Here is a 24,562-nt window from a genome sequence, read left to right on the forward strand (position 1 = left end):
AAATTATCAAAATACTTTTAAAACACTAGATCTTGGATCCTTAATTAATAACCTGTGGTCTAGTAGGATGTGGGGCCTTTGACATGGTTATAGACTCTATGGATGTGATAAATAGGTTCATTCTGGCACCCTTTACTGAGGGATATCCTCATTCTTGGGATGCACTCGCTCCTTCCCTCTGCCTCTGGAATACAGAGCCCCCTTCCAAGTGCAGCCCACGTACTGCCTTACACACGAGGAGTCTCCTGCTCCTCTTCTTCCTAAAATTATTTTGTGTTTAACTTGTATATATTAGATGTACACAAATCTCCCCAGAAGAGTGTAAGCTCTTCTTACAAGGACAGGGACTGTTTTGTATTTGTTTCTGAATCCCTGGAATCTGGGGTCATGCCCCGTCCCTTCCATAACATCATAGAGAGCAAACATTTTGAGCTTAAAAAAATTTTAGACATCTAGTGCAGTCCCCTTCTCCCATTTTATAGATGAGAAAATGAGAAAGTTTCTTGCCCAGAGTCACATGGTTACATTCAAGTCCAGGTCCTTTGACTTAAGATCTAGCAGTCTTTCCACACTGTCCCCTAATAAATGCTTGTTGAACTGAATTGAATTCATTTTCTTGGGCTTTATTTCTTTTTCCGGTTTTAGGAGCAGGTGTACCCTAGTTTTCATTCTCATTCTGGCTGCTCCCAGGCAGAGGTAGAACCAGGAACCTCCAGGGAGCAGTTCAATTCTCATTTCTATGACAAACAAATCCTGGTTCCTTATTAGTGGTGTATGGGGAGTTTTTTCTATTACAGTACAACATTTCTCAATACTAACTTAATTACCTGCTTCTGGGCAGCTCTGCCAGTTGCTGGCACTGAATTATTATGCCTGCCTTACATTCCTGCCAGTTTTCTCTTTCACATCAGGGCTGATCTTTTGCATAGATAGTGCCTATGTAATGCAACATGGACAAAGCAATGAGACCCTACAACCTTCCTGTTCTATCCTACACCTGAAATTCTACCACCAGAGTGGAGCTTCCCATGGTTTATTGAGTTGCAAATGCTATACCATACAATCACTGAAAGTTATTGCTATCATTTCTCAAATATAAAGGGAACTGAGCCAAATTTATAAAAATAAGAGCCGTTCCCCGGTTGATAAATGGTCAAAGGAATAGCACAGCTTTCAGAAGAAGAAATCAAAACTACCAATAAATGCATAAAAATGTTCTAAATCACTACTGATTGAAGAAATGGATATTAAAACAACTTTGAGATATCACCTCACACCTATAAGATTGGCTAATATAACTGAAAAGGAAAATGACATGATAGAGAGATGTGGAAAAATTGGGAAAAAAAGAGAAGCTTACACTCTACTGGGGAGGAGATTATATTCATAGAAAAGTACCCTAATATATACAAGTTAAACACACAGTTTGTTGTAAACTAGGGCAACCATTCTGGAGAACAAGTTGGAACTCTGCCCAAAGAGCTGTAAAACTATGCATTCTCTTTGACCTAGAAATGCCACTTCTAAGTCTGCATCCTAAAGACAACAACAACAAAAAAGAGAGAGAGAAAGAGAAAAGGACTTATTTATATAAAAATATTTATAGTAGTTCTTTTTGTGGTGGTAATGAATTAGAAATCAAGGGGATGTCTATCAATTGGGGAATGGTTGAACAAGTTGTAGTATATGATTGTGATGGAATATTATTGTGCTATAAGAAATATGGTTTCAGAAGAATTTGGAAAGACTTATGAACTCATGGAAAGTGAGTAATACCAGGAAGTCACCGAACACAGTTACAGCAGCATTATAATGATGAACAACTGTGAAAGACTAAGCTACTCTGATCAAGACAATGATCTAAGACAATTCCAAAGGACTCATGAACTACTTCCAGAAAAAAAACTTATGAACCCTGAATGCATATCAAAGTATGATTTTTTAAAAATTCATGATCTTATTGTTTTATCTCATCTTTTCATTTACAACATGCCTAATATGGAAATATGTTTCGCATGACTTTACATGTATAATTGATCATCAAATTGTTTACCTTCTCAGGGAGGGAGGTAGGGCAGGAAGGACAGAATTTGGAACTCAAAAATTTTTTTTAAATGATTATTAATTTTTTTTACATGTAACCAGGAAATATTTAACAAAATAAAGATAATTTTTTACAAAGTGCTAAAAGGGGCATTTAACACAATTTCAGAGCTAGGAGCAAACTAAGAAAATAGACTGCTGTGCTGGAAGGGACATTAGACTAGAAAATGTACAACTCAAAGGACTTTAGAGATCATTCAGCCCAACTTCTTCATTTTATTGAGGAGATTCAAAGACTTGAAAGGAATTAAATTAGCCACACATTATGTTGGATAGTAGAACTTGAGAAGAGGTAGCAAATTAAGCTGTTAAAATGAAATCATAGAAACTCTGTGCAGGTGGCAATAATAGCCCTGAAGACTGAGTATATAAAATACCAAGAGGGAATGATAACCTTTAAGGAGATTAATGCTTAAACTTATTTCTATCTTTTCCATAGAAAAGTGGTAGACTAAATGTTCAAATACAGAATTTGAATCAAAAAGGGGTTTTTATAGGTTACTGGATCTCATATAGAGAATAGGAAGGAATTGTAGAGTTCATCTTCCAGTTTTTTTTTTATTTTGCAGATGAGATAACTGAGGCTCAGGAAACCTTTAAGTGACTTTTCTGAGGTAATATGAGTAGTAGGTGAAAAAAACTTGGGGATGATCCAGGTTACTATCAGTACTACTTAATGAATCTGATGGCCACGAATTAGTGCATTAGAGTAGCTATCCTGAATAGACACTGCAGATAAGGAAGAGTAGCCTAGGATTTAATAGGAGGCAAACAACAGGTTAGTGGTACCTGGATAAAAAATCAAGGATTGTACCTGGAAATCCTAGTGCTTTCAAAGATCCGAGGGGTTCACTCACTCTTGAACAGAAAATCATATTTTAAAACTAGTATTCTTCCATTGATTCTATATGTTTGTGACTCAAAATAGTACAGCTTCTTAACAATGAAAATTGCAGTGATAGAGAAAAGAAGGCTAAAGAACATTTGCAATATATGTAAGAAATGGCATTGAATATCACATCTAGGATGTATATGACCAGAAAAGAAACATAATCTTGTCCATGTAGTAAGCTCAAAGAATCAAAGATGGACAATCTGGGTGCTTTCTGAAAAATTCTAGTGAGAGAATTGGATAAATTGAACTGGACGAATCCACTTTGTAGGATTCTTGAGAAGACCTGGGCAAAAATTAGCAAGGATAAAAATATTGTGGGTAGGTTGTGGTCTGTACTTTTGAAGGCAGTGCCCACTTCTTTGGAAGGAGGAAGAAGAAAAGGATATGTATAAGAGACATAGTGGATAGAGTGTTGGATTTGAAGTCAGGAAGATCTGTGTTTAAACCCCATCATATTTAAACCCTATTAAACTGGCTTTGCTTAGGTCAAGTCAAGTCAACAACCATTTTAAAGAGCCTATTACATGCCAGGCACTATTCTTAGCAATAAAGAAAGGAAAAAGAAAAACAGGCTCTTCTTTCAAGGAACTCCTGGACTTAATACTCAATGACCCTAGAAGGTCAGTTGCAAAGGGAATTTCTTTTATGGGTTGGACTAAGTGGCTCCCAATGTCCCTTCCAATCTTCTGATTCTCTAAGGTCATTTCTAGTTCTAAATCAATAATCTGATAGGATAGTAAGACTGCTTTCTCTCAACATTCCCCATTACTTATTTTTATCTTGAAGATCAGACTTAACTCCAGAGTGAACAGTTTCCTTTACCTTCTGAGAGAAAAACTATAGACAAAATAATTATTCTTCTCCATTAACAGTTTAGTATAAACTGGATTAGTTTAGCTTCAAGAAGAGAAGAGGGTAAAAGGAATGAAATATAGGCAGATAAATTTTACTGTGGAGATGGAAGAACAAGAGGCTGGAGAGAGCTGCACTGTAAGAAGAGTTGGGAATCTGGGCCAGCAATGAAGAGAAAGAGAAAAATGACCATCTGGTCATGTAAGGTACACAGTACTACTTCATGTAACCTATAACTTAGTCATAGGAGAGGGGGCACTTTTTTTGTATCATCCCCACTCCAACCCTATACTCGGGCATTCTGGGGAAGCCCAATACCACTGTGGTTTGCTACCTACATTCATAATCGAAGGAAATGTTAAATTTCAGTTAGAGGTAAGTCAAAATCACATTCTCCCCCCTACTCTCCAATTCATGTATCCATAGACTAAATCAGCCTCTGATTCCCACTTTTCAAAGGTAGGGGAAGTGGGAGCTCTGAGGCGGGACTTTGTAGTCACCAGCGTTCTAAAACTGAAATGGGAATCCTGCATCCCTGCCCTGGAGTTACAAGTGATCTCAGAGACCATATTGACCAGCACGCCTGATTCTACAGATGAGGAAATTGAGGCTTAAGAGGAGGAAGTGATATCAGAAGTTGTCCAATCCAAACCACTCATTTGCCAAAGGAGGGTTTGTTAACGAGAGCCAAATGAGGAGATGCAGAAATGAAAGCCAGCGATTTGGGCTCCCATTCTAGGGTTCTTTTCCATCCTTTCCATTGTTACTTCTGTCCCTCTGTCTCTGGGACAGCTGAAAGGAAAAGTCACGGGAAGACTAGCCACCTTCTCTGAGAGGCTTTGATGTGTGAAGATGGGGAAGGGTCTCCAGAGAAAGGGATAGGATTTTTCTCCCAGCTTCAGCCCCCTTTTCCCTCGGGACTCTGTTGAAGAGTCCTCAGGGATGGTTGTTTTCAGCTGTCTTATCTCCAAAGAGCTTTTAGCTCTGCAGAGCTTCTGGGTGAAGGACAATACCAGTGACCTCCAAGGCTTCCTTCCTTACTGGGACCTATGACATCACCTCCCCCCCCAAATTTTCTAGCTTGCGTCATTGCTTCTTATCAGTGACTTAGCAATCTCTTGGTTTGTGCACTGAACTCCCTAAAAACCCAGCAGCAGCCCTGGGCAGTTTTTTTTGTGAAAAGAAGGGAAGGGTGGAAAATTTATTTTCTTCTTTGCTCTCTGATTTCTCATTCAGTATTCCTTCTTTTTCTGGTCACCTTTCTCCAGAGCACCTGGATGAGTCTTGCTCCCACAGTTTTGGGGTAACTGGTAACCAATTCCCAATAAAATGAGTTGGTAACCATTTAATAGAGGGGGTTCTCAACCCTGTGTCTTCAGACTCTCAAAAGGGTCCAATGGATAGATTTCAGGGGCATCTGTGAACTCAAATGAGAAAAATTCCACTTTTATATGTTTTCTTCAATTACAATTTAACAAAAAACTTCATTATTCTGAGGAGGGGTTCACAGTATCCATTAGACAGTTAAAGAGTCTGTGACCCAGAAAAGGGAAAGAATCCCTTTTGAAGGATAGTATTCTTCATCACAATAAAAAAGTTCGAATCAACAGCTGCCAAGTACAGATCTTTTCTCCTCAGCTGTTTCTCCTCAGCTGTCTCTGCCTCCAGATTTCTATGTATCTCCAGTCCACCCCTCCTCAGACAATGTTCTTCTCTGGCACACTCTTCTCTCCACATCTCCATTCCTATTTCCTCCAAATCTGTTAATTTTGAACTTTCTCCATCTTCTTGGGCTAAGGAAAACCTGACTCTTCACTTATGACACTGATTCTGACCACTCTTACCAGCAGTGGGTGGTCAATCTTTCGTGCCCACCAAGGCACTGGGCCAGAACGAGGCTTACTACATGCTCTTCACTTAAAGGAGGAAGGAAATAAGCATGTGTTAAATTCCTACTATGTCACAGGCACTGTGCTAAGCACTTTACAATTATTTCCTCAGTTTATGCTTTTAGTAACCTCACGTTACAGTTTAGGAAATAGACAAACAGGAGTTGATACCCTTTTTCTCCAGTTCAGTATCTGAATTGCATTTTTCCTCTCTGTCCCAAATCCTGACTTCCTTAAGGTTGAATACTTCTGGAAGAAGTCACAAAGCCAAACCAATTGGATATATCTTCTAATTTCAACTGGGCCCTCATGCTACAGGCATTCTTTTATTTCTCCAGAATTGACTATCACACTCTCCACAGCAGTTATTCTAAATCTTCTTTCTCTTACAGTGTTTTGCATATAAGAAGCACTTCATGCTTTTTCACTCATTTATTCATCCATCCTCTATCTTACAATATCACATCTCCTCTTCTTCAGTAGGATCTTGATTATTTTACCAAGAAAATAGAGACCATCCTTTTTGAGCTTCTCCTAGTCAACACTCAAAATTGCTCTTCATAATTCTCTACTCTTCTTTGCTCCAGTTCCTTCTCCTTGCCCAGATCAATTCCTAGACTAGTTTCTTTTTTTTTTTATCCCATTTCCTTTCAACTTCTCTTTCAGCAACTTGGCTCTTGATCTTCCATCTCTCCTTATTCACTGACTCCTTCCTTTCCTTTCCCTGATCTTGCCTTGTCTTTTAAAAAAAAATCTTTACTTGACCCGCTAGCAACTTAAGCTATCATCCTATAACTTCCCCCTTTCATGGCTAAATTCAAAGAAAGCATTTTCTATGTCTGTCATATCTTTTTTTTTTCATTGCCTACTCATCTCTCATTCCCTCATAGTGTAATTTTTAACCCCACCTGAGACTGTTTATCCAAAATTACCAATAGTCACTTAACTATTAAAGCCAATGAATTTTTCTTAGCCCTCTACTTGATCTCTCTTCAGCATCTGACACTGTGGACCTTACCCCCTGCTCTTCTTTATTCTTGATTGTCTTACCACTCGACCATTTCTTTTCAATTTCCTTTGCCAAATGTTCACTAAGTGTGGGTGCTCCCCAATGATCTGTCCTGGGTCCTCTCTTAGATGGTTTTCTCTTTATACCCCCTCTTATACTTGTAGACTTTTACTGGACATTTTCTATGTTGCCCAAATTTAATCCAGGGATAAATAAGACTAGTGTTACACAGAGAATGAGTAAGATTTATAGTAATAGTTTTTAGGCAACTGGGAATGAGAGGGAAAGTATGGAGCTGGGACAGGTGATCCACATTCATGCTCAAATCCTCTCATGCATCATTTCTCTAGTGGGTCTGGGGCCAGAGGGTTTCCATTTATATCCTGGCTCTGCTACTTATTACCAGTGTGAGCTAGGGGCAAATCCCCCAGCTGCTTGAGGCCTCAACTTCTTCCTCTGTGAAATTTGGATAGCTGGACAAGAAGGAATCCAAAGTCCTTATCAGTTGCAAATGACTTATTTTACTGAAATCTTCCATAAACAAAAATCATCTTGTTTTTTCTGATGTTATGATTGGAAACAAAGTCCAAATTTCTTCAAGAGAATTCAATGGACCAGCCTACTCCTTTATTTATTCTTAGGGTACTTATTTCCCTATTTCCTGTAATATCTACTCAGGACTCTCTCAAAGTATATAAATCATTATCTCCACAAACCTCCCATGTATTATGATAGACATTTATGTTAACATTGTGTTTTATGAGTCTTCCATAAACTTTTTTGGGGTGCAGGATCTATTTCTTTGATATAGGAAACTATCTGTAACAATTCAAAACAGCAACTTATAGTCCTAAGATTTGTCTGAGACACTGAGACTTGTGAAATGACTTGCCTAGAGACACACAGCTATTATTGTTTGTCTGTTTTCAGAGAGGACCAACTACATCGTGGGGTCATGTCTTGTGTTGGTGTAAACTGGATTTAAATGAGGCAGAGTTGCACAAAGTCATCATCCTCCCTCTGTGCTGCCCGACCCAGTTCTAAGACTCCATAGCACCTGCTTCTGCCTATTCTGCTGGGTGAAGTCTCAGCAAGCTCAGTGTAGACATCCCCCTCACTGGTTTAGCCTGTGTCCTGTGTCTCCACAGGTGAGATCTGGGTGACAGGCAGACACCAAAGGTGGATGAGCAGCCCTGAAAGGGGCTTGGATAAATCAAGGGCAAGATTTAAATTGAAGACATTTCTGAGGAAGATCAGCTCTCTGTCCCTACTTTCTTTCACAGACATTGCCTCGTTTAATCTCAACCCACCCTAGGGAGCCCAAATATCAATATTCCCATTTTAAAGATAAGAACACCAAGGTTCATTGAATAGCTCAGATTGCCCAAGTTTAAAGCAGAGTTTTGATTTGAACCCAGATCTCCTGACTTCCAAGGCCCAAGAATATCTAAAGGCACTGAGCTGCCTATTTGTAAGATGTGCTTCCTCTAGCTCCTGGGGAATATTTTGTGTTCTTCCTTTGTGGTGGTTGTTTTTTTCCCTGCCGAACCAGGCAGCTGGTAAGAGCTAAGTCCCCATGCCTGCACATCCACATCCCTCATCTCCTGCCCCGTTCATCCTCCCCAGCCAGGCTCTCTCCTTCTTTCAGTCCTTCCTTCTCCTCCTCCTCTTTTCTCATTTTCCTCCTCCTCCTTCTTCTCCTCCCTCCTCCTCTTCCTTCTCCTCCCCTTTTCCTCTTTCTCCTCCTCCTCCTCTTTCTCTCTTCCTTCTCTTCTCTCTCTTCCTTTTCCTCATTCTCTTCTTTTCCCCTTCTTCCTCCCCCTCCTCCCTTGTGTCTTTCTGTCTAGGCAATTTCCCAATTCTTCCCCTCCCCTCCCCCTCCCCAGGCCAACTCATCCCATATGTTTCCTGATTTACTTAAATTTGAAGTTCTCAGGCAGGAAGTAACCCATCTCGCTATAATGACGGGCCAGGAAAATCTGCTTTAGTAGATTCCTCTTGCTGCAGCAGCCATATCCGTTGAAGATAAAGCCCCCAAAGAGGAGCTTACCCCCAGCAAACATCTGTTGACAAACAGGGGAGAAGAGAAAGGAGCAGGAGAGGCCTTCAGCATCAGTACCAAATAATAACAACCTAAAGCCCAGCACAGATGGGCGACCTGGGTCGGCCCTCTTTCTTTCATTATCAGACTACAGAGAATTGCTGCTTGGTGAAATGGTGATGGTGGCTGTTCAAGGTTCTCCCCTATCAAGGATTGGGCTGTGGGATCTAGAGAATATGGAGATTCCAGCAGGAAAAAAAAAAAAAGAGAGAGAGAGAGAGTGCAGGGGGCAAATTTGGCCTTCAGAATATTGTAATACCTTTCATGATATCATGGAGGAAGACCTGGCTGTGTGATCCTAGGTGAATCACTTAACCCCTGTTTTGCCCTAACTAAATCTCTAACTCACCAAAAAGGTCCTGTTTTTTTCCCCTGGCACTTCCTCATATCAATGAAATCCCAGGCCCAGCCTCAGTGCAAGGATAGAACCTTCAGTACCTCCAGCACTCCCCCAAATCTAGAATCCCTTTGGTATATATCACAGGTCAAAGTTTTAGAAAAACTTCGGAACTCTGATCAATTCAGTGATCAACCATGACTTCAGAGAGAGGATCCAGAAAGAAATAAGCATTTTAGGACATGGCCAGTGAGGGAATTTATTTTGCGTGACTTGTTATTGTTCTTGTTTGTCCTTTGTTCTCCAAGAGGACCATGTTATCTGTACTAATTTTGTTAATTTAGGAGGTGATCCAAGTTAATGTAGGAGGTGATTCAACTGAATTGCATTTAAGTGAGGGAGAGCTGGGCAGGGTCACCTGCCTCGCTTTCCCCTCCAGAGCCATCTGGGTCCTGTGGCCCAAAACAAATCTGGAGATGGCTCCAGATGCAGTGGGAGACCTTGGCCTTTTCAAGCTGAAGTCTTCAATATATTGGTCTCAGTTTGAGTGAGGCTTCACCCATTCAGTGATTAAGGCTATGTAGCAATTGAGTCAAAGAATCTCTTCTTTCAATTGGTTCCCCATCCCACCCCCCAAAAAAAAATTAAATAAATCTGGGGGAAAAAAGACCCTTAAGATTTCTGGCCAAAGCAGAAATGATTACTATTTACATTCAATCTGAGTCAGTCAGGACCCAAATACTTGTCAGAAGAGGTCTGCCCTCTGCTCCAAATTTAAAAAGAGGGATAGAAGAGAAGGGAATTAGGTGATGGAAAAGAAAATAAATACTTATTAATTAAAAAAAAGTTTAAAAATCATACATGTAAAAAAACAAAAACAAGAGCAAGAACTTTTAATTTTGGGACTCATCCATTCCTGCTTATCAGAAAGGACAGGGATGAGCAAATCTCTCACTAGGAAAGGCTATTTCTCCCTTTGACAGTCTCTGTCTACATTTGAGTATAATTTGCTACCTTTGTAATTCCAAATATTTTGCTTTATATAATTAAAATATTATTTTGGAAAGGGACACCTAGATTTCACCATATTGCCAGAATGGTCCAAGACCAATACAAGTTAAGAACTACCCTGACATAGTTCAACACCATTTTTCTCTCCTTCCCCTGCCACATGCAGAAGAAAAAAAGAATTCCAAAATAAAGGAAGTGACTTGCTTAAGATCACCTAAGTAGTGATTCGAAAAGGAAGGATTTGAACCCAGGTCCTCTGACTTGAAATCCAGTGCTCTTTCCCCAATCGACTCTTCCTATCCTTAGGGCCTTGCTTCCAGTTGGCTACCAATGAGTAAGGGGAAGTTGCCAACAAGATACCTTGCCAACTTGACATTTTTGCTCCTAGCAGAGACTATATACAGAAAACTATGCTTTATAGAGTTGATGAGATGAAAAGTTCTAAGATATAATCACACAATCAAGAGCCATCTAGAAGATAAGCTCTGTGAGGGAAGGAACTGTTAACTCTGTAAAACTCCGCACCTAGCGAATTGCCTAGGACCTAGTAGGAATTTAATAAACCTTTGAACTGAACAGGATTTCAGGGTGGATGATGACATCTTTGAGTTCATCAGATCTAGCCAGAATTGTAACTAGTAGCTCTACGCTCTGGATCAAATTTAGTTGAGTTTGAGTAGAGTGAGAAGTGGGCAGAAGATGGCACACTAAGGTACGTCCACTTCTGTGGTTGAACAAGACTGATATAGAGACCCTAGGAATTGGAAAGGCTGAAGAATTGAGAATCCTAAGAGATTGAAAGAGGATGGATTAGGAAACAGGGCTTAGAGGCACAGAAGACTATGGGACTGACTTTACTGGGAATGGGAATGACTGGGTGCCACAGATGATAGCCACAAGGACTTAGACAGGATGGAGTGGACTTTACCCTTTGGGGAGAACAAGGAAGACTTCTTATAGGAAGTGGCTTCTGAATCAGATCTTGACTTTGGCTGCAAAGAAGGATTTGTGTTGGAGAGACAGGCGAGAAATCAATCTGGAAAGATAGGGTGGGAGTAGATTATAAAGAGCCTTGAATGCCAGTCTTTGTTCCTTTGCTTCCTTTTATGTAGTAGGGAGGACGAGGGAAAGACAGGCAAAATTGTAAAGGGAAGGAAACATTTCCAGGAATTAATGCACTCCAGGGGAAAACAGCCCTAACTCATTCTTTTTCGCTCCTATTCCTTTCCCTTGTCCAGATCAGATCAAAATCCTGTGTCATAAGTTCATAGATTTAGACTCTTGAGTTCCTTGAAGACAGAAACTTTTTTTGCCTTTATAACTTCAGCACTTACCACAGTGTCTAGCATATAGTAGGTGCTTCATAAATGCTTGTTGACTGATTGCTTTGGTGGAGAAGAGAGAGAAAATAAGAGGAAGACTGAAAGGGGGGTGCACAAAGACTGGGTGGAGAGGGAGGAAATGGGGTGAATGGCTGGAGTGGAGAGAGCAGAGTGGGTGGGAGCAGGAAGGTCCAGTGGAGATTGGAGGCTGTCACTGGGTGGGGCTGGGGAAGTGCTGGGTGGGGATAGTGAGGGCAAGAAGGCTGAAAGGTAGGGTGGAGTCCAGGGTGAGCAGACGTTTTGAGGGTGGTGTTGGAGGTGGAGGGAAGATAGGAAAGGCTGGGCTGAGATCCACAGAGCCAAGAGGAAAAGCTGGGTGGGGCTGGAAGAGGTGGTACCAAGGGGGTAGGAAGGAGACAGAGCTGGGGTCAGCAAGAAAAGGGGGACAGGTCTCAAAAGATACTCACTTGGGGAAGGATGGAAAATGACTCAGCCAAATGGGCCCCAAATGCTTTAGGGGAAATGGAGAGCCCACAGCCTCAAAAAAAGTTTTGAATTCCCCTCCAGGATAAGTAATACTAGGCTGAGACATTCTCCTGGGGCCAGGAGAGTTAAGCCCAAAGCAGGGCAAAGGCTCCCTCTGGTGTCCCTGAGCTGGACCTTTCCTCTCACCAGAAGTCACTCAAGTACAGAAAAATCAGCCTTGGATCTGAAAGTCCAACTATATGGTAGGGATGAGGAATAAGGAGAAAGATCTCAGAAAAGTCAAGAGACCCATAAATTGTGATGTCTATAAAGGACATCAGGTTTTCTAAATCTTAATAGATTACTTTGATTAATATACTAGAAATACTTTCCCTGAAAAAACTTAAGAGCATCTCTTTCATACATCATTGTGAAAGCAATAATGGGCTGAAGTCATCATTTCACAGACTGGCTTCTGTGAATATCTGTCCAAATCTTGAGTTTTGAGAAGGGATAGAGACCAGTGGGGCTTGAAGTAGTTGGAGTAAGTTTCCTGGAGAAAATGTGATTTGATGTAGATCTCAAAAAAAGATATTACCAGAAATGCTCTTAGTTCTCAGGTGATGTACGTGAAGGGTGATTGGTAAGCGCTAAGTGTGCATAGTCCTAAGTGTGTAAAGAAAAAAAAAAGGAGAAAAGAAGGAAGGAAGGAAGGAAGGAAGGAAGGAAAGAAGGAAAGAAGGAAAGAAGGAAGGAAGGAAGAAAAAAAGAAAGAAAGAAAGAAAGAAAAAAGAAAGAAACCAAATTAGAAAGAAAGAAAGAAGGAAGGAAGGAAAGAAAGAAAGAAAGAAAGAAAGAAAGAAAGAAAGAAAAAAGAAAGAAAGAAAGAAAGAAAGAAAGAAAGAAAGAAAGAAAAAAGAAAGAAACCAAATTAGAAAGAAAGAAAAGAAAGAAAGAAGTAAGGAAGGAAGGAAAGAAAGAAAGAAAGAAAGAAAAAGAAGGAAAGAAGGAAGGAAAGAAAGAAAGAAACCAAAGAAGAAAGAAAGAAAGAAAGAAGGAAGGAAGGAAGAAAAAAGAAAGAAGAAGGAAAGAAAGAAAAAAGGAAGGAAGGAAGGAAGAAAGGAAAGAAAAAAGAAAGAAAGAAAGAAAGAAAGAAGGAAGGAAGAAAAAAGATAAAGAAAGAAAGAAAAACAAAGGAGAAGGAATATAGAGGAGGAAGAGTGATATGAATGTTAGGGAAGGATAGAAATAGTATAAAAATGCATAGTGGTCAAAAGACATAAACAGTTCTCAGAAAGAAAATTGCAAACAAATCAATAATCACATGAAATACATGTATCAAATGCCTGATAATAAGAGAAATGCAAATTAAAACAACCCTGAGTTTTCATATCTCACATGCAGCAAATTGGCAAAGATTGCAAGAGGTGGCAATCGCAAATGTTGGAGGGGCTGTGGGAAGATAGGCACGCAAATCTACTGCTGATGGAACTGACCCCCCATGATTCTATTCAGAGCATATGTTCCAAGATCAAAAATCATAGAAAGGCTCTCCACATATTTATAGCAGTACTCTTTGTGATAGTATGACCACCACCACCAACAATAAAAAGCCCTGAAAGTAAACTTGGATTTGATTGGAGAATTGCAGAAGAAGTGATGCTATATGAATGTAACAGAATAGTTTTGTACTAAGAGATAATGAATATAAAATTTAAAGAAACACGGGAAGACTTATATGAACTGATGCAGAATGAAGTAAGCAAAAGAGAACATCATTTGCAATGACGACAGTAGCATGACAATAACAATACTAAAGACAATTCAGACTGATGGATTGGAATCAGCAGTCACAGTCCTAGAAAACTAATAAACAGTCTTGTCTCCTGTCAGGCAGAAACGCGGAACAACGAATGTGCAAAGAGGTTTATGCTGTCATAAATGATCACTGGTTGTTTGACTTTGTGTGGATTTTTTTCCCTGGAGTCAGTGGATAGAGTGTGATGAGTTAAGGGAGAAATGACTGGAGTGAAAATTAAAGACAAGAATGAAACAAAAAAAAATAGCTAGAAGGGAAGGGAAAACAGATGCTTTGGACACCAATCAGAGACATCTTTAGCATTTATTACTAAGCCCTGATCTAGTGTAGAATAGTGGTTCTCAGTGGTTCACAGTCTGTAAAGGCTGGCCCCTTGGGGACTGGAGAATTACTGAAATGAGTTTACAAATCCATATATAAGAATCATATTTTCCATAAACCAAATTATGTTACACATGTGTTTCTTTAAATATTCAAAAATTTCAAATTTTAAATATAATACAGACATGTAGTGTGTCATTACAATTATACAGAAAAATAATATACACATGTAGTTTGAAATTTTAAAAATTACCTGCTACATGTGTGTTACTATTTTTAAATGTATGTAAATGGTGGTGTCATTAATAAAAACTTAAATCATTTCAGATATTATTAAATTCAGAGTAATAACTCATTATTCATAGATTTCTCTCTTTTAATTAAATAGCCTGAAAATGGTCAGATGGCCATCCCCTCCATGCTCCCTATTGCCTCTGATCAAAAAGGCAAGGGACAGTTAGGGTACAGGGGATAGCACAGTGTATAGCGCATTGGGCTGGGAATTTGGAAGACTCAGCTTTATGAGTTCAAATCCAGCCTTAGTCACTTACTAGCAATGTGGGCCTATGAAAGTCACTTAATCCAGTTTACTTCAGTTTCCTCATATGTAAAATGAACAGGAGCAGTTCTTAGAGAAGGAAGTAGCAAATCAGTCCCGTATGTCTGCCTGGAAATGCCCAAATGGGATCACAAAGATTGGCCATGATTGAATGACAAAAATGCAAGGTCCTCAGCTTCATCATAATCTCTTCACAATCCAACTCCAGTCTTCTGGGATTTTTGAGCCTTTCATGCCTTTCTACATCTCAGTTAAATTGTCCTATTTGCTGTTTCCCAAATATGCCATTGTATGTGTACCTTCTTGCCTTGCTATAAGGCTGTCTTTCATGTATTCTATTTTCTCTAAAGATGAAACTTTTAACTCTTATGTTTCCTTATTTACTTTCAAGACTCATCACTTCTTTGCTGCTTTCCCTAGCTGAGAATACTCACCCCTCAAATTATTAAGTATTTATTTATCTTTTATATATTAGAATTTAAGTTCCTTGAGGGGAAAAACTGTTTTGTTTTGGTTTTATATCTCCATCACCTATAGTGTGGTATTTTTATGTAGCAGTCAATTTATAAATTGTAGATGGATGAGATTCAGTAGTGGCTTTTTATCAACATATATTTTCTCATTGTCATAAGTTCAAATATGGCCTCAGATACTTATTAAGCGTGTGATCCTGGGCAAATCACTTAACCCTGTTTGCTTCAGTTCCTCTTCTATAAAATGATCTGGAGGAGAAAATGGCAAACCTCACTAGTATTTCTGCCAAGAAAAATTCAAATGGAATAACAGAGAGTTGGACATGACTGAAAAACAACTTAACCACACAGATTTTCTCATAGTACAAGTACTATTATGTGAAGGTCTACAATAATTTTTATATTAAAAAAGGGGTCTTTATAGAAAAAATGTGTGAACTACTGTCTAGAAGACATACTAAGACAACTTTAGCTGCTATCTTTGTTCAATAATGTTGTAACTTGAATATCCCTAAAGAGACAGAGAAGAACAGATTCAAGGGAAAAAGGAGAGTAATGGGATAAAGAAACAATCCCAGGAATGATGGAGGCCAGCAGTCACAGCCAAAACCCAATTCTCTCCAGCTTGAAGTTTCCTCTGTTCTTTCTCTAAGAAAGTCTTCATTCTGGAGCAAATAGAGCAGTTCCTACCTTCTGCACTAACCCCTTTTACTGCCCAGATCTATCTGGCTTTGAGAGAATTGTTTCCCAACTGTAGTTTAAGGACCACAGAACCATGGCTCTCAAAGGTCTTTTTGAAAGCTATAATATTAAACACACACACACACACACACACACACACACACACACATACACACACACACACAAATGCCTACTTTTCTTATTCTCCTTGAATTTTGCTGCTCTCACCTTCCTTTGGTCTCCCAATTTGTAAACCTTGAGCCACTGAGAACATAGCTTCTTCACCATCACCAATTCAGACTACTGAAGATGGAGACTCCATAATAAAGAATCTCAATATTTCAGTGTGGCATGGGGAAGAAAAATATATGACCTTCTATTTCTATTTTTATCTAAAAAAGAAATAAGCTTTACTAATATTTAATATATGGGTTGACATTGGTACTCATTCAATATGTATATGTCATGTGTAGAATATGTAAGTCAGTATGCAGTCATATGTCATCCGTAGTAATCAAGTTTTCCTAAGAAAAGAGGTTTCCACCAAGTGAAGGGGATGATATTATTCTGTTTCAATTAAACTAATTCTCAAAACCAGGAAAGTTTCCTGATTTACAAAGATTCCTGCAGCAAAACCATAGACTAAAAACAATTCTAAAAGTGTAAATTCAAGAAAAAAAAGGAGGAAAGAGATGGATTGCTCTTTGCTCTCCCATGAGCAGAGAGAAAGAATGATGACTTAACAAATTCTGACAAACTGGCCAAAAAAGGGAAATTATCAAGATTATTTGAAATATGAATTTTTATCCATTACTTCAAGCAATAAACATTACTCTACATATAAATTAGCAAGTAACTAACAACTGAGCAGCTAGGTGGTGCTGCAGTGGATAGAGTGCCTGAGCCTGGAGTCTGGAAGACTCATTGTTTTGACTGCAAATGTGTCTTTGAACAAATGTGACTCCGAACAAGTCACTTAACTATGCCTCAGTTTCCTCATCAGTAAAATAAAACTGAAAAAGGAAATAACAAAGCATTTTAATATCTTTGCCAAGAAAATTCCAAATAGGGTTACTTTAACAACGGAACAACTTTTATTAAGCATTTACTCTGTGCTAAACTCTGGACTAAGTATTAGAGATAGAAACAAAAGCAAACTTCCAATGCAAATTATGTCTGAGTGTATACTATGCCTGGAGATATTAGTTAATGATAACATGAAACCATCACAATTATCCAGACATTTAAAAACTAAGCTTGTGTTGCTGTAATCAAAAACATGGAAAAAGAATTTTCTAACCTGTTTAAAAAAATCTTCCCTAAAAGACACTGCAGTAAGTTTTGAATCTATTTGTTTAATAATACAAAAATGGCAAATCTTCTGATTAGTTTGCAAGAAGCACCTTTGGATATCAAGGAAATTTAGAATTTACTAGTCAAATTTCAACCCACAACTTTGCATAATTGGTAGATATATCTGGAAAATGCACATCACAATTTATTAAGCATAGTCAGTGATACACTTCTTTGGATCTAGGCATCTTTTTTTTTCAACAATAGCCATTAAAATTAAATACTGAACTGAACTGAACTTAAAATCAGATCTTCAAGGTTCTATATCCCAAAGAGACTAATCAAGAATAAAAAATTGCTGAAGCATATCAACTATATTGCTTACACTAAAAATTACAAGCTTAGTGAAAGCAAAAAGGGGTTGTAGGATTAATAAATAATTATTTTAAAATATTATTTATTTCACCTTCAACAATAGTACATGTATGTAATTTTTAAATAAGTAAATATATGCACATTGGGAGTGTGTGCTCAAAATAAATATAGACTTAGGTGCCAAGTACTTGGCCCATCCCATCTGGCTGCTGTGGCAACACTCCTTAGTATGACACAAAATAGATTCAAATGGAATTGGAAAATATTGAACAAAATTTAAAAAATTAAATAAAACATAGATAATTGCATTTTAAAACTAAATCAGTATTTCACCTCCTGAGATTCTTATTATATTAAGGATTAGCTGGATCCCTGTTCCTATTTGAATTTGACACCTCTGGTATAGAGAATTACATGTTGGAGTTGGATTCAGGAAGATTTGGATTCAAATTCCTTCCCTGACACTCATCTGAGCAAGTCACTTCATCCAAGCTTCAATTTTCTCATTTGTAAGATGGAGATAAAAATAGCATTCCCCTCACAGGGCTGTTTTGAGATTTTTAAAAATACATATATGTATGTATATGTATATATGCTCTCATATATGTATTCCATAAATATTAGCTTTTATTAATGAAAACTCTTTTTATTTAAAGCTAATTCATCTTTCAATGTTGTTGCATTAGAAATCTAATCTAAATGTAATTTTAGAAAAATCTTTAATGACAGCTCTGAAAAGGAAAAGGGAAGGCATTATGATAAATACTTTTAAAAATACAAAATGCTAGCCCCAGATTTAAAAAATGCAGCATTTGTTGACTTTATCTTTAGGATTCATGGACTCCATCTCTTCAATGGGTAATTCTTGTGTACAGATTAATTTGGGAAATAATTTATTGGCAAAGGGACAGTACTTTCAGCAAAATCAATTCCGTGGAGTTTGGCTATGTTTTCAATTCCTTCTATTCTGACCTCATCATTGGAGTCCAATAGCAAGGTTCAATGGGGCCCATTAGATTGACTGTATGGTGAAGTCTTTCCAGTGAGGAAAAGAATCCTATAAGGTAATGGATCGAGCCCTGGACTTGGAGACAGGATGGACCTGAGTTTAAATCTTACTATATGGCTCTTACTAGTCTGTGTGGGACTCTTGGTAAATTCCTTGGTTGCCTTTTGTGACTCCTCAGAATTGATCTATTATATCAGACAGGGTACTCCATCTATATTGATAGAAGATGATTCCATCCTAGGATGTTCACCAGTGTTAAGGAGATCACAGATACTTTGACTCTGATGAAGGCTTAAATTCTGTCTTTTGCATTTCAATTCCACAAGTACTTTTCTCATTGCCTTTGGTATATCTAGAACTGCTCAGAAGTGAGAAAAGTTCATTCTCAAAGGACTTGGATTCTTAGGGGTGCACAAGAGAGGACCTGGTGCTCCAAGTATAATTAGTACTATATATGTCATCCCATGAAGTGGGTCAGACACAAAAGTGACTGAGCAAGGGAGTAAGTGCAATGGAAATTATGCCATGTTGGAAGACATGTGAAGAAACTAAGGATATTTAAATTAAAGAGATCACAGCTTCATTGATTCATACACTTTGAGCTAAAAGGGGCCTTAGAAGTCATTAAATCCGCTCTTCCATTTTTCTGATGAGGAAACTAAATCACAGAGACATTAAATGATTTTCCCAGGTTAAAAAGGAAGGAAGGAAACAAGCATTTATTTAGCATCTACTAAGTGTGGGGCACAATGCTAAGTGCACCTATTTCCTAGGCTTGTTGTGAGGAACAAGTGAGATAATATTTGTAAAGTGCTTAGCCCAACACTTGAAACACAGTAAGTGCTATATAAATGCTAGTTCCTATTTTTAATGAAGTATTGTTTCATTTAACCCTTACAACAACCCTGGAAAGTAGATGCTCTCATTATCCTCATTAGACAGAGAGGAAACTAAGGCAAGCAGAAGTTTGGTTATTTGCCCACTTGGCTTCTAAGATCTGAAGCTGAACCCCATCTTTCTGATTCCAGGCTTGATAGTCTATCCACTGAGCCACCTCATTACCTTTTAAATACCAGATCTGTTTCCAACCCAATCCCTTCCCCCTCCCTCTTCCCCAGACATTATTGAGAGGAGAAGTGAAAAAGGACCTTGTAGAAAAGAGACCTTACTTCTTCATTATCACCAGCAATAGCTGCTCTCCAGCTGCCACTAATAGGGATATAGGCAGGAGAACCCTGGGAGGAGCAGCATCCATATTCCCCTGAGCCTGCTTCCAGGGAATCCCTCATTGCCATCATCCAGGGAAGCAACTCCCGGGGAGCAGAGACTGACCATCCCTACCCACTGCAGATCCACAGCTATCCACAGGGAAGGCAAATCAGCCCAGTGGAAGCATCAAGAAATCCTGAGGGACAGACAGAGGGCAGCTTGTATTGGGCAAGTAAACCATCACTATTTTTTTTTAAATTTACCTCAAGCTATTATTTACCCTCAAACTTTTATAGAAACAGACCAGCACCATGGACCTGAGGTCATTTAAAATAGCAGTGTGTCCAGTCCAGTATCAAATGGTTGAACATGAGAAATTGATGTGATTTTGCCAGTGGGGATGACATTAAGGGAGCAGCATGATCATCTCCTTTGCTGTGTACCCTAAGGACCATGGAACCTTTCCATCTGACCTGCAGTTAAAACCTTCCAGATGTTTTGTGGTCCCTATTAGACTGAATTCCCAGAGAGCAGGGACTGCCATGATTTACACATAATAAAGACTTAATAAGGGCTTTAGTCATCCATCCCCTCAACTGTTCATCTGTCCCTTCATCCACCCATTTATCCATCTATCCATCCATCCATCCATCCATCCATTCATGACAAATCTTCCCTCCTTCAAAGATTGGCTGTTGCCATAAACTCACCAGAATCATCCCAGGTGAGACTGCATACTTCTGTACCAACAGTGGTGGATTTTCCTGGAGGGCACTATGGATATTATACCGCAGTAAGCGATAAGGATCACGGCGACACTGCAAAGACACAGAAATGACAGTTGGTTTATTTTTACTAGGGGTTGTGGATTATCCTGAAAATCCACATAAATGGGAGTTCAACTTAGGTATAGAGAATATGGCATTTCAGCATGACAATTGTAGAAATATGTATAGAAGAATTGCACATGTTTAACATATATTGGATTATTTGCCATCTAGGGAGAAAAGGAGGGAAAAATTTAGAACACAAGATTTTTACAGGGTATATGTTGAAAATTATCTATGCATATGTTTTAAAAATAAAAAGTTTTAATAAAAAATTTTTAAAAAGAGAATATGATCCTTTACACGGTAATTAGCTATGTGATCTTAGGCAAGTCAGTAAACTTTTCTATGGTGTGACTCAGTTCCTCCATCTGTATAGTGAGGTTCCCTTCTAGCTCTAAATCTATGATCCTATGTTCACAAAAGAGATATTTTGACATGAAACATCCAAAGTAATTGGCAAATCCCAGTCATACTCTAAAACTAGCCCCTTGAGAACACTTCTTCAGGAAGAATTTTTTTGAGTCTGACATTAATATAGGAAGATGGGATTTTTACCAGTTTCCTCAAAAGGAGCTTAGGATATGGAGGAAGGGAAGGGTTCAGAACTCTTACTGAAGTCTTACACTGATGAATTATTATGGCATATCCAGGCATCTCCTGGATTATATCAGAGGAGCACAGCCTCCAGCAAGTCCTATCAATACCAAGTCTGGCTGGTATGGCTTTGGATGTCTGCTGTCTGGGGGCCAGCCTAACTAAGATTGGGGGGCAAGGTCAGGATGGTAGTCATCATCAAAAGATTAGTCACCCACCAACTGGATGTCAGAGAAAATCAGAAAACTCTCCAGTAAACTAAAGAGGGGCTTGTAATTTGCAATCATAGAAGGAACTCCATTAAGAGAAGGAATTTTTGTACTGATAAGTATCACAAGCTGAACAAAATGATCCTCAGTTTGGTGTGTAGGGGATATAGGACAGCATAAGAGAAGAATTGGCACCCAATCTGTAATCTAGTAGCTTCTTATTTTAATTCATTATTCTTGCTACTTCTCAAGGGATCTCTCTCATGATTCTATATCATAGATTGAGAGTTAAAAGGAACTTTAAGTCTCAGATATTCTGGCATCCTTGTTTTACACATAATAAAACAAAGGCACAAATTAAGTGACTTGCTCAAGGTCACATAGTTAGAAGTAGTTATCTCAGCTCTGTTTTACCTCTCTACGTTATTGAAGGTTTATAAGAGCTTTTGGCATTCTCCAAATACTAAGGTAAGAAGAAAGGAAGAAAGGAAGAAAGGAAGGAAGGAAGCAAGGAAGGAAGGAAAGAAGGAAGGAAAGAAGGAAGGAAGGAGGGGAAGGAGGGAGGGAAGGAGGGAGGACTTAGAATTGGAGGACAGGGATCTAAGGGAAAAGACAGAGGCCTGGGGTAGGACAGCCAGACTGTTGGAACTGAAGAAGAACAGAATAGGAAACTGCTCTAAGGTCCCCATTCTTCCACTGAAGACAATAATCATACTCAAAACATCACACCTACGTGGCCTGAAATTCTTCATTTGGTCACACTGCTGGTGAATCTTCAGATTTTTTCCAATAAGAGATTCCAAGGCTAGCTGGGTACAGGCAAACAGGGGGTATGGAGATGGCATCTAGGCAAATTACATATATCTGGGGACAAGCATACAACTTGGGACACAGTTTAAATCTCCTCCCAAACTGCCTGCTAGCCCTCACCACATAGTAATTCCTCCACACTGAGCATTGATTTTAACACTGAACATACACCAAACTCTGACAGACTCCCTAACACAATGACTGATCCATTAACTTCAGCCACAGACTGACCCTTAATGCTGGTCTAGACCTGAAAGAATTCATTCTCTGGTCCCAGACTGAGTGCTAACCCTGGGTCACAGACACAGAATAGAAAAATCTGCTAGCCTCAGGCATAAGGGCTAAAGGAATATAACCATTTCCATATCCCCCAGTGCAAGGAGAATATTTCATTGATGATATATTTGGATTCTTCTAGGACCCTAGGCTGGGAAACAGAAATTCTAGATTCTAGGTCTGGCTCTTACGATGAACCTGAGATAGGCTCTCGAGCAAATTATGGTAACTATTTTGGCCTTTTTGTTCCCATCTACAAAGTTGAAAGATTGGGCTGGATTTCATAGATAAGCTTCTCACTTTCTATGTTCAAAGGGGATTTTCAGTTTAGCTCTTCTGACATCCAAGGAGAGCCTTTGATTCAGAAATTCCACCCCCTGAGGTGTTCCTTTTGCATTTCCCAGGCAGTAATTTGTATAATGAATATTTTTTGAACTACTTTTCATCCCTACTCTACCACCATCTCTCCCAGTTTCTCCAAACACAATCCAAACTTAGCTGATCTATGTCTCTTTACCTAGGGGCTGGTGGCCCCTAGGTAGGAGTAACTTATCTGAAGAAACAAGTTTACTACTAAGTCTTATCAAATGGTTCAGTATTTACCCCATCAGGTTGGCACATTTTCATTCCCAAAAGAGCCTTCAGTAGTTCTCTCTCTCTTCTGCTATGAAGAGATAGAAGACTGGATATATCAGATTTTTTAATGTGTAGATTAGTTTTCTTCATTGTTTTCCCTTTATTGTTTACAAAGGATGGTTCTCTGATAAGGGAGTGGGAAAAGGAAATATGGGTAATATATTTTTAAAAATTAGTTTGATAATTAATAATATCATATATAATAATAATTTTAAAAGACTACCAGAAAAGAATAACTTTTAATGCTTTCTTTAAGCATAGAGTGACAAATGATGAGATTACAATCACATAGGTGTGGAGGTGTACCCTGAAATTTTTTGCCTTTACTTGCCCATCAGTTCTACTCATATGTGGGGTCAGTTCTATGCCTATTATTTTTTTAAATAAGAGTTTTATTTTCAAAATACGTTAAAGATAGTTTTCAATATTCACTCTTGCAAAATTTTGTGTTCCAAATTTTTCTTCCTCCCTTCCTCTACTCCCTCCCTTAGACAACAAGTAATCCAATATATGTTGAACATGTACAATTCTTTTATAAATGTTTCCCATTTATCATGCTATCTATGACTATTCTTGACTTTGGCTTGGGCTGGGTAATGGAGAGCTCCAATTACCTGAATGCAAGGAGAGGGTCGGCCAAACTGATTGTGCAAATAGAGTGAGTCCAGGATCCATTCCAGATGGCTCGTGTTGGTAGAAGTCTGGGAAGTCATCACATAGAGCACCAGGATTTGGCTTGGGTCCCTGGGAGCCGAGATGAACTTTTCTAACTCTAGGTCTGTGAGTGTAGGGCTTTTCACCAGACATCTGCAGCCAAAGCCAGTGTCCTGTTTGAGCAGTAGCTTCCGGAGCATCAGGGGACAGTCAGCGAGAGTGAAAGCCCAGGTGCTGGGGGGCTTTTGTTCAATGATACCTGTTGATTTGGACCTGTAAAGTAGAAACCCCTCCCCCATCCCCCAGAATGAGAAGAGGACAATTTGAAATACCTAATCCCATCCTTCCCTAAAAAGGGAATGAGGAGATCTAGCTTCAATATTGCCTCACACATTTCCTAGCTTTGGAAATCTGGACAAGAGATTTCTCAGAGCCTCCATTTCTTTGCTGGAAAATAAGAGTTAGACTAAAGTCTCTTCCAGCTCAAAAATCAGTGATTACCATGATCCTAAAAGACAAGGGTTCTTAATCTGGTGTTTTGCCCCTCATCACCTCTTTCCTTTGCCAAAATCTCATCACATTTGTATCTTTCATGTAGTTTGCATTTACCAGGAAGTGAGTTAAGGGAGAAGTGATAAGTAATGGGTTTGGAATAGAATGGGAGAGGGAGGGAAGGAGTGATAACTGTATTTCAATATATTGGTTTTCTTTTGAATCCTCTGTATTTTATTTTTTGCATTTTAAAACATGACTCATAGCTTTTGAATTTTTTTTCACCAGACACTCAGACATGGGCATAGCATGAGGCAGAGTTCCTACTTTAAAAGAAT

The 24,562-nt window shown here is 38.8% G+C and overlaps 1 protein-coding gene across 1 annotated transcript in view; it reads right to left on the minus strand.

The window, feature by feature from the left end:
- The window catches only part of C1H3orf20 (chromosome 1 C3orf20 homolog), a 96,522-nt gene that overhangs the window by 9,986 nt on the left and 61,974 nt on the right, over window positions 1-24,562 (minus strand). The window contains exons 13-15 of the mRNA XM_051982890.1: window positions 23,693-24,005; window positions 20,434-20,541; window positions 8,666-8,811 (exon numbers count right to left, since the gene is read on the minus strand). Coding sequence (XP_051838850.1) covers window positions 8,666-8,811; window positions 20,434-20,541; window positions 23,693-24,005 — 567 coding nt within the window. The remainder of the gene's footprint in view (window positions 1-8,665; window positions 8,812-20,433; window positions 20,542-23,692; window positions 24,006-24,562) is intronic.

Source organism: Antechinus flavipes, chromosome 1, assembly GCF_016432865.1.
Source record: "Antechinus flavipes isolate AdamAnt ecotype Samford, QLD, Australia chromosome 1, AdamAnt_v2, whole genome shotgun sequence".
In the NCBI taxonomy this organism is placed as follows: domain Eukaryota; kingdom Metazoa; phylum Chordata; class Mammalia; order Dasyuromorphia; family Dasyuridae; genus Antechinus; species Antechinus flavipes.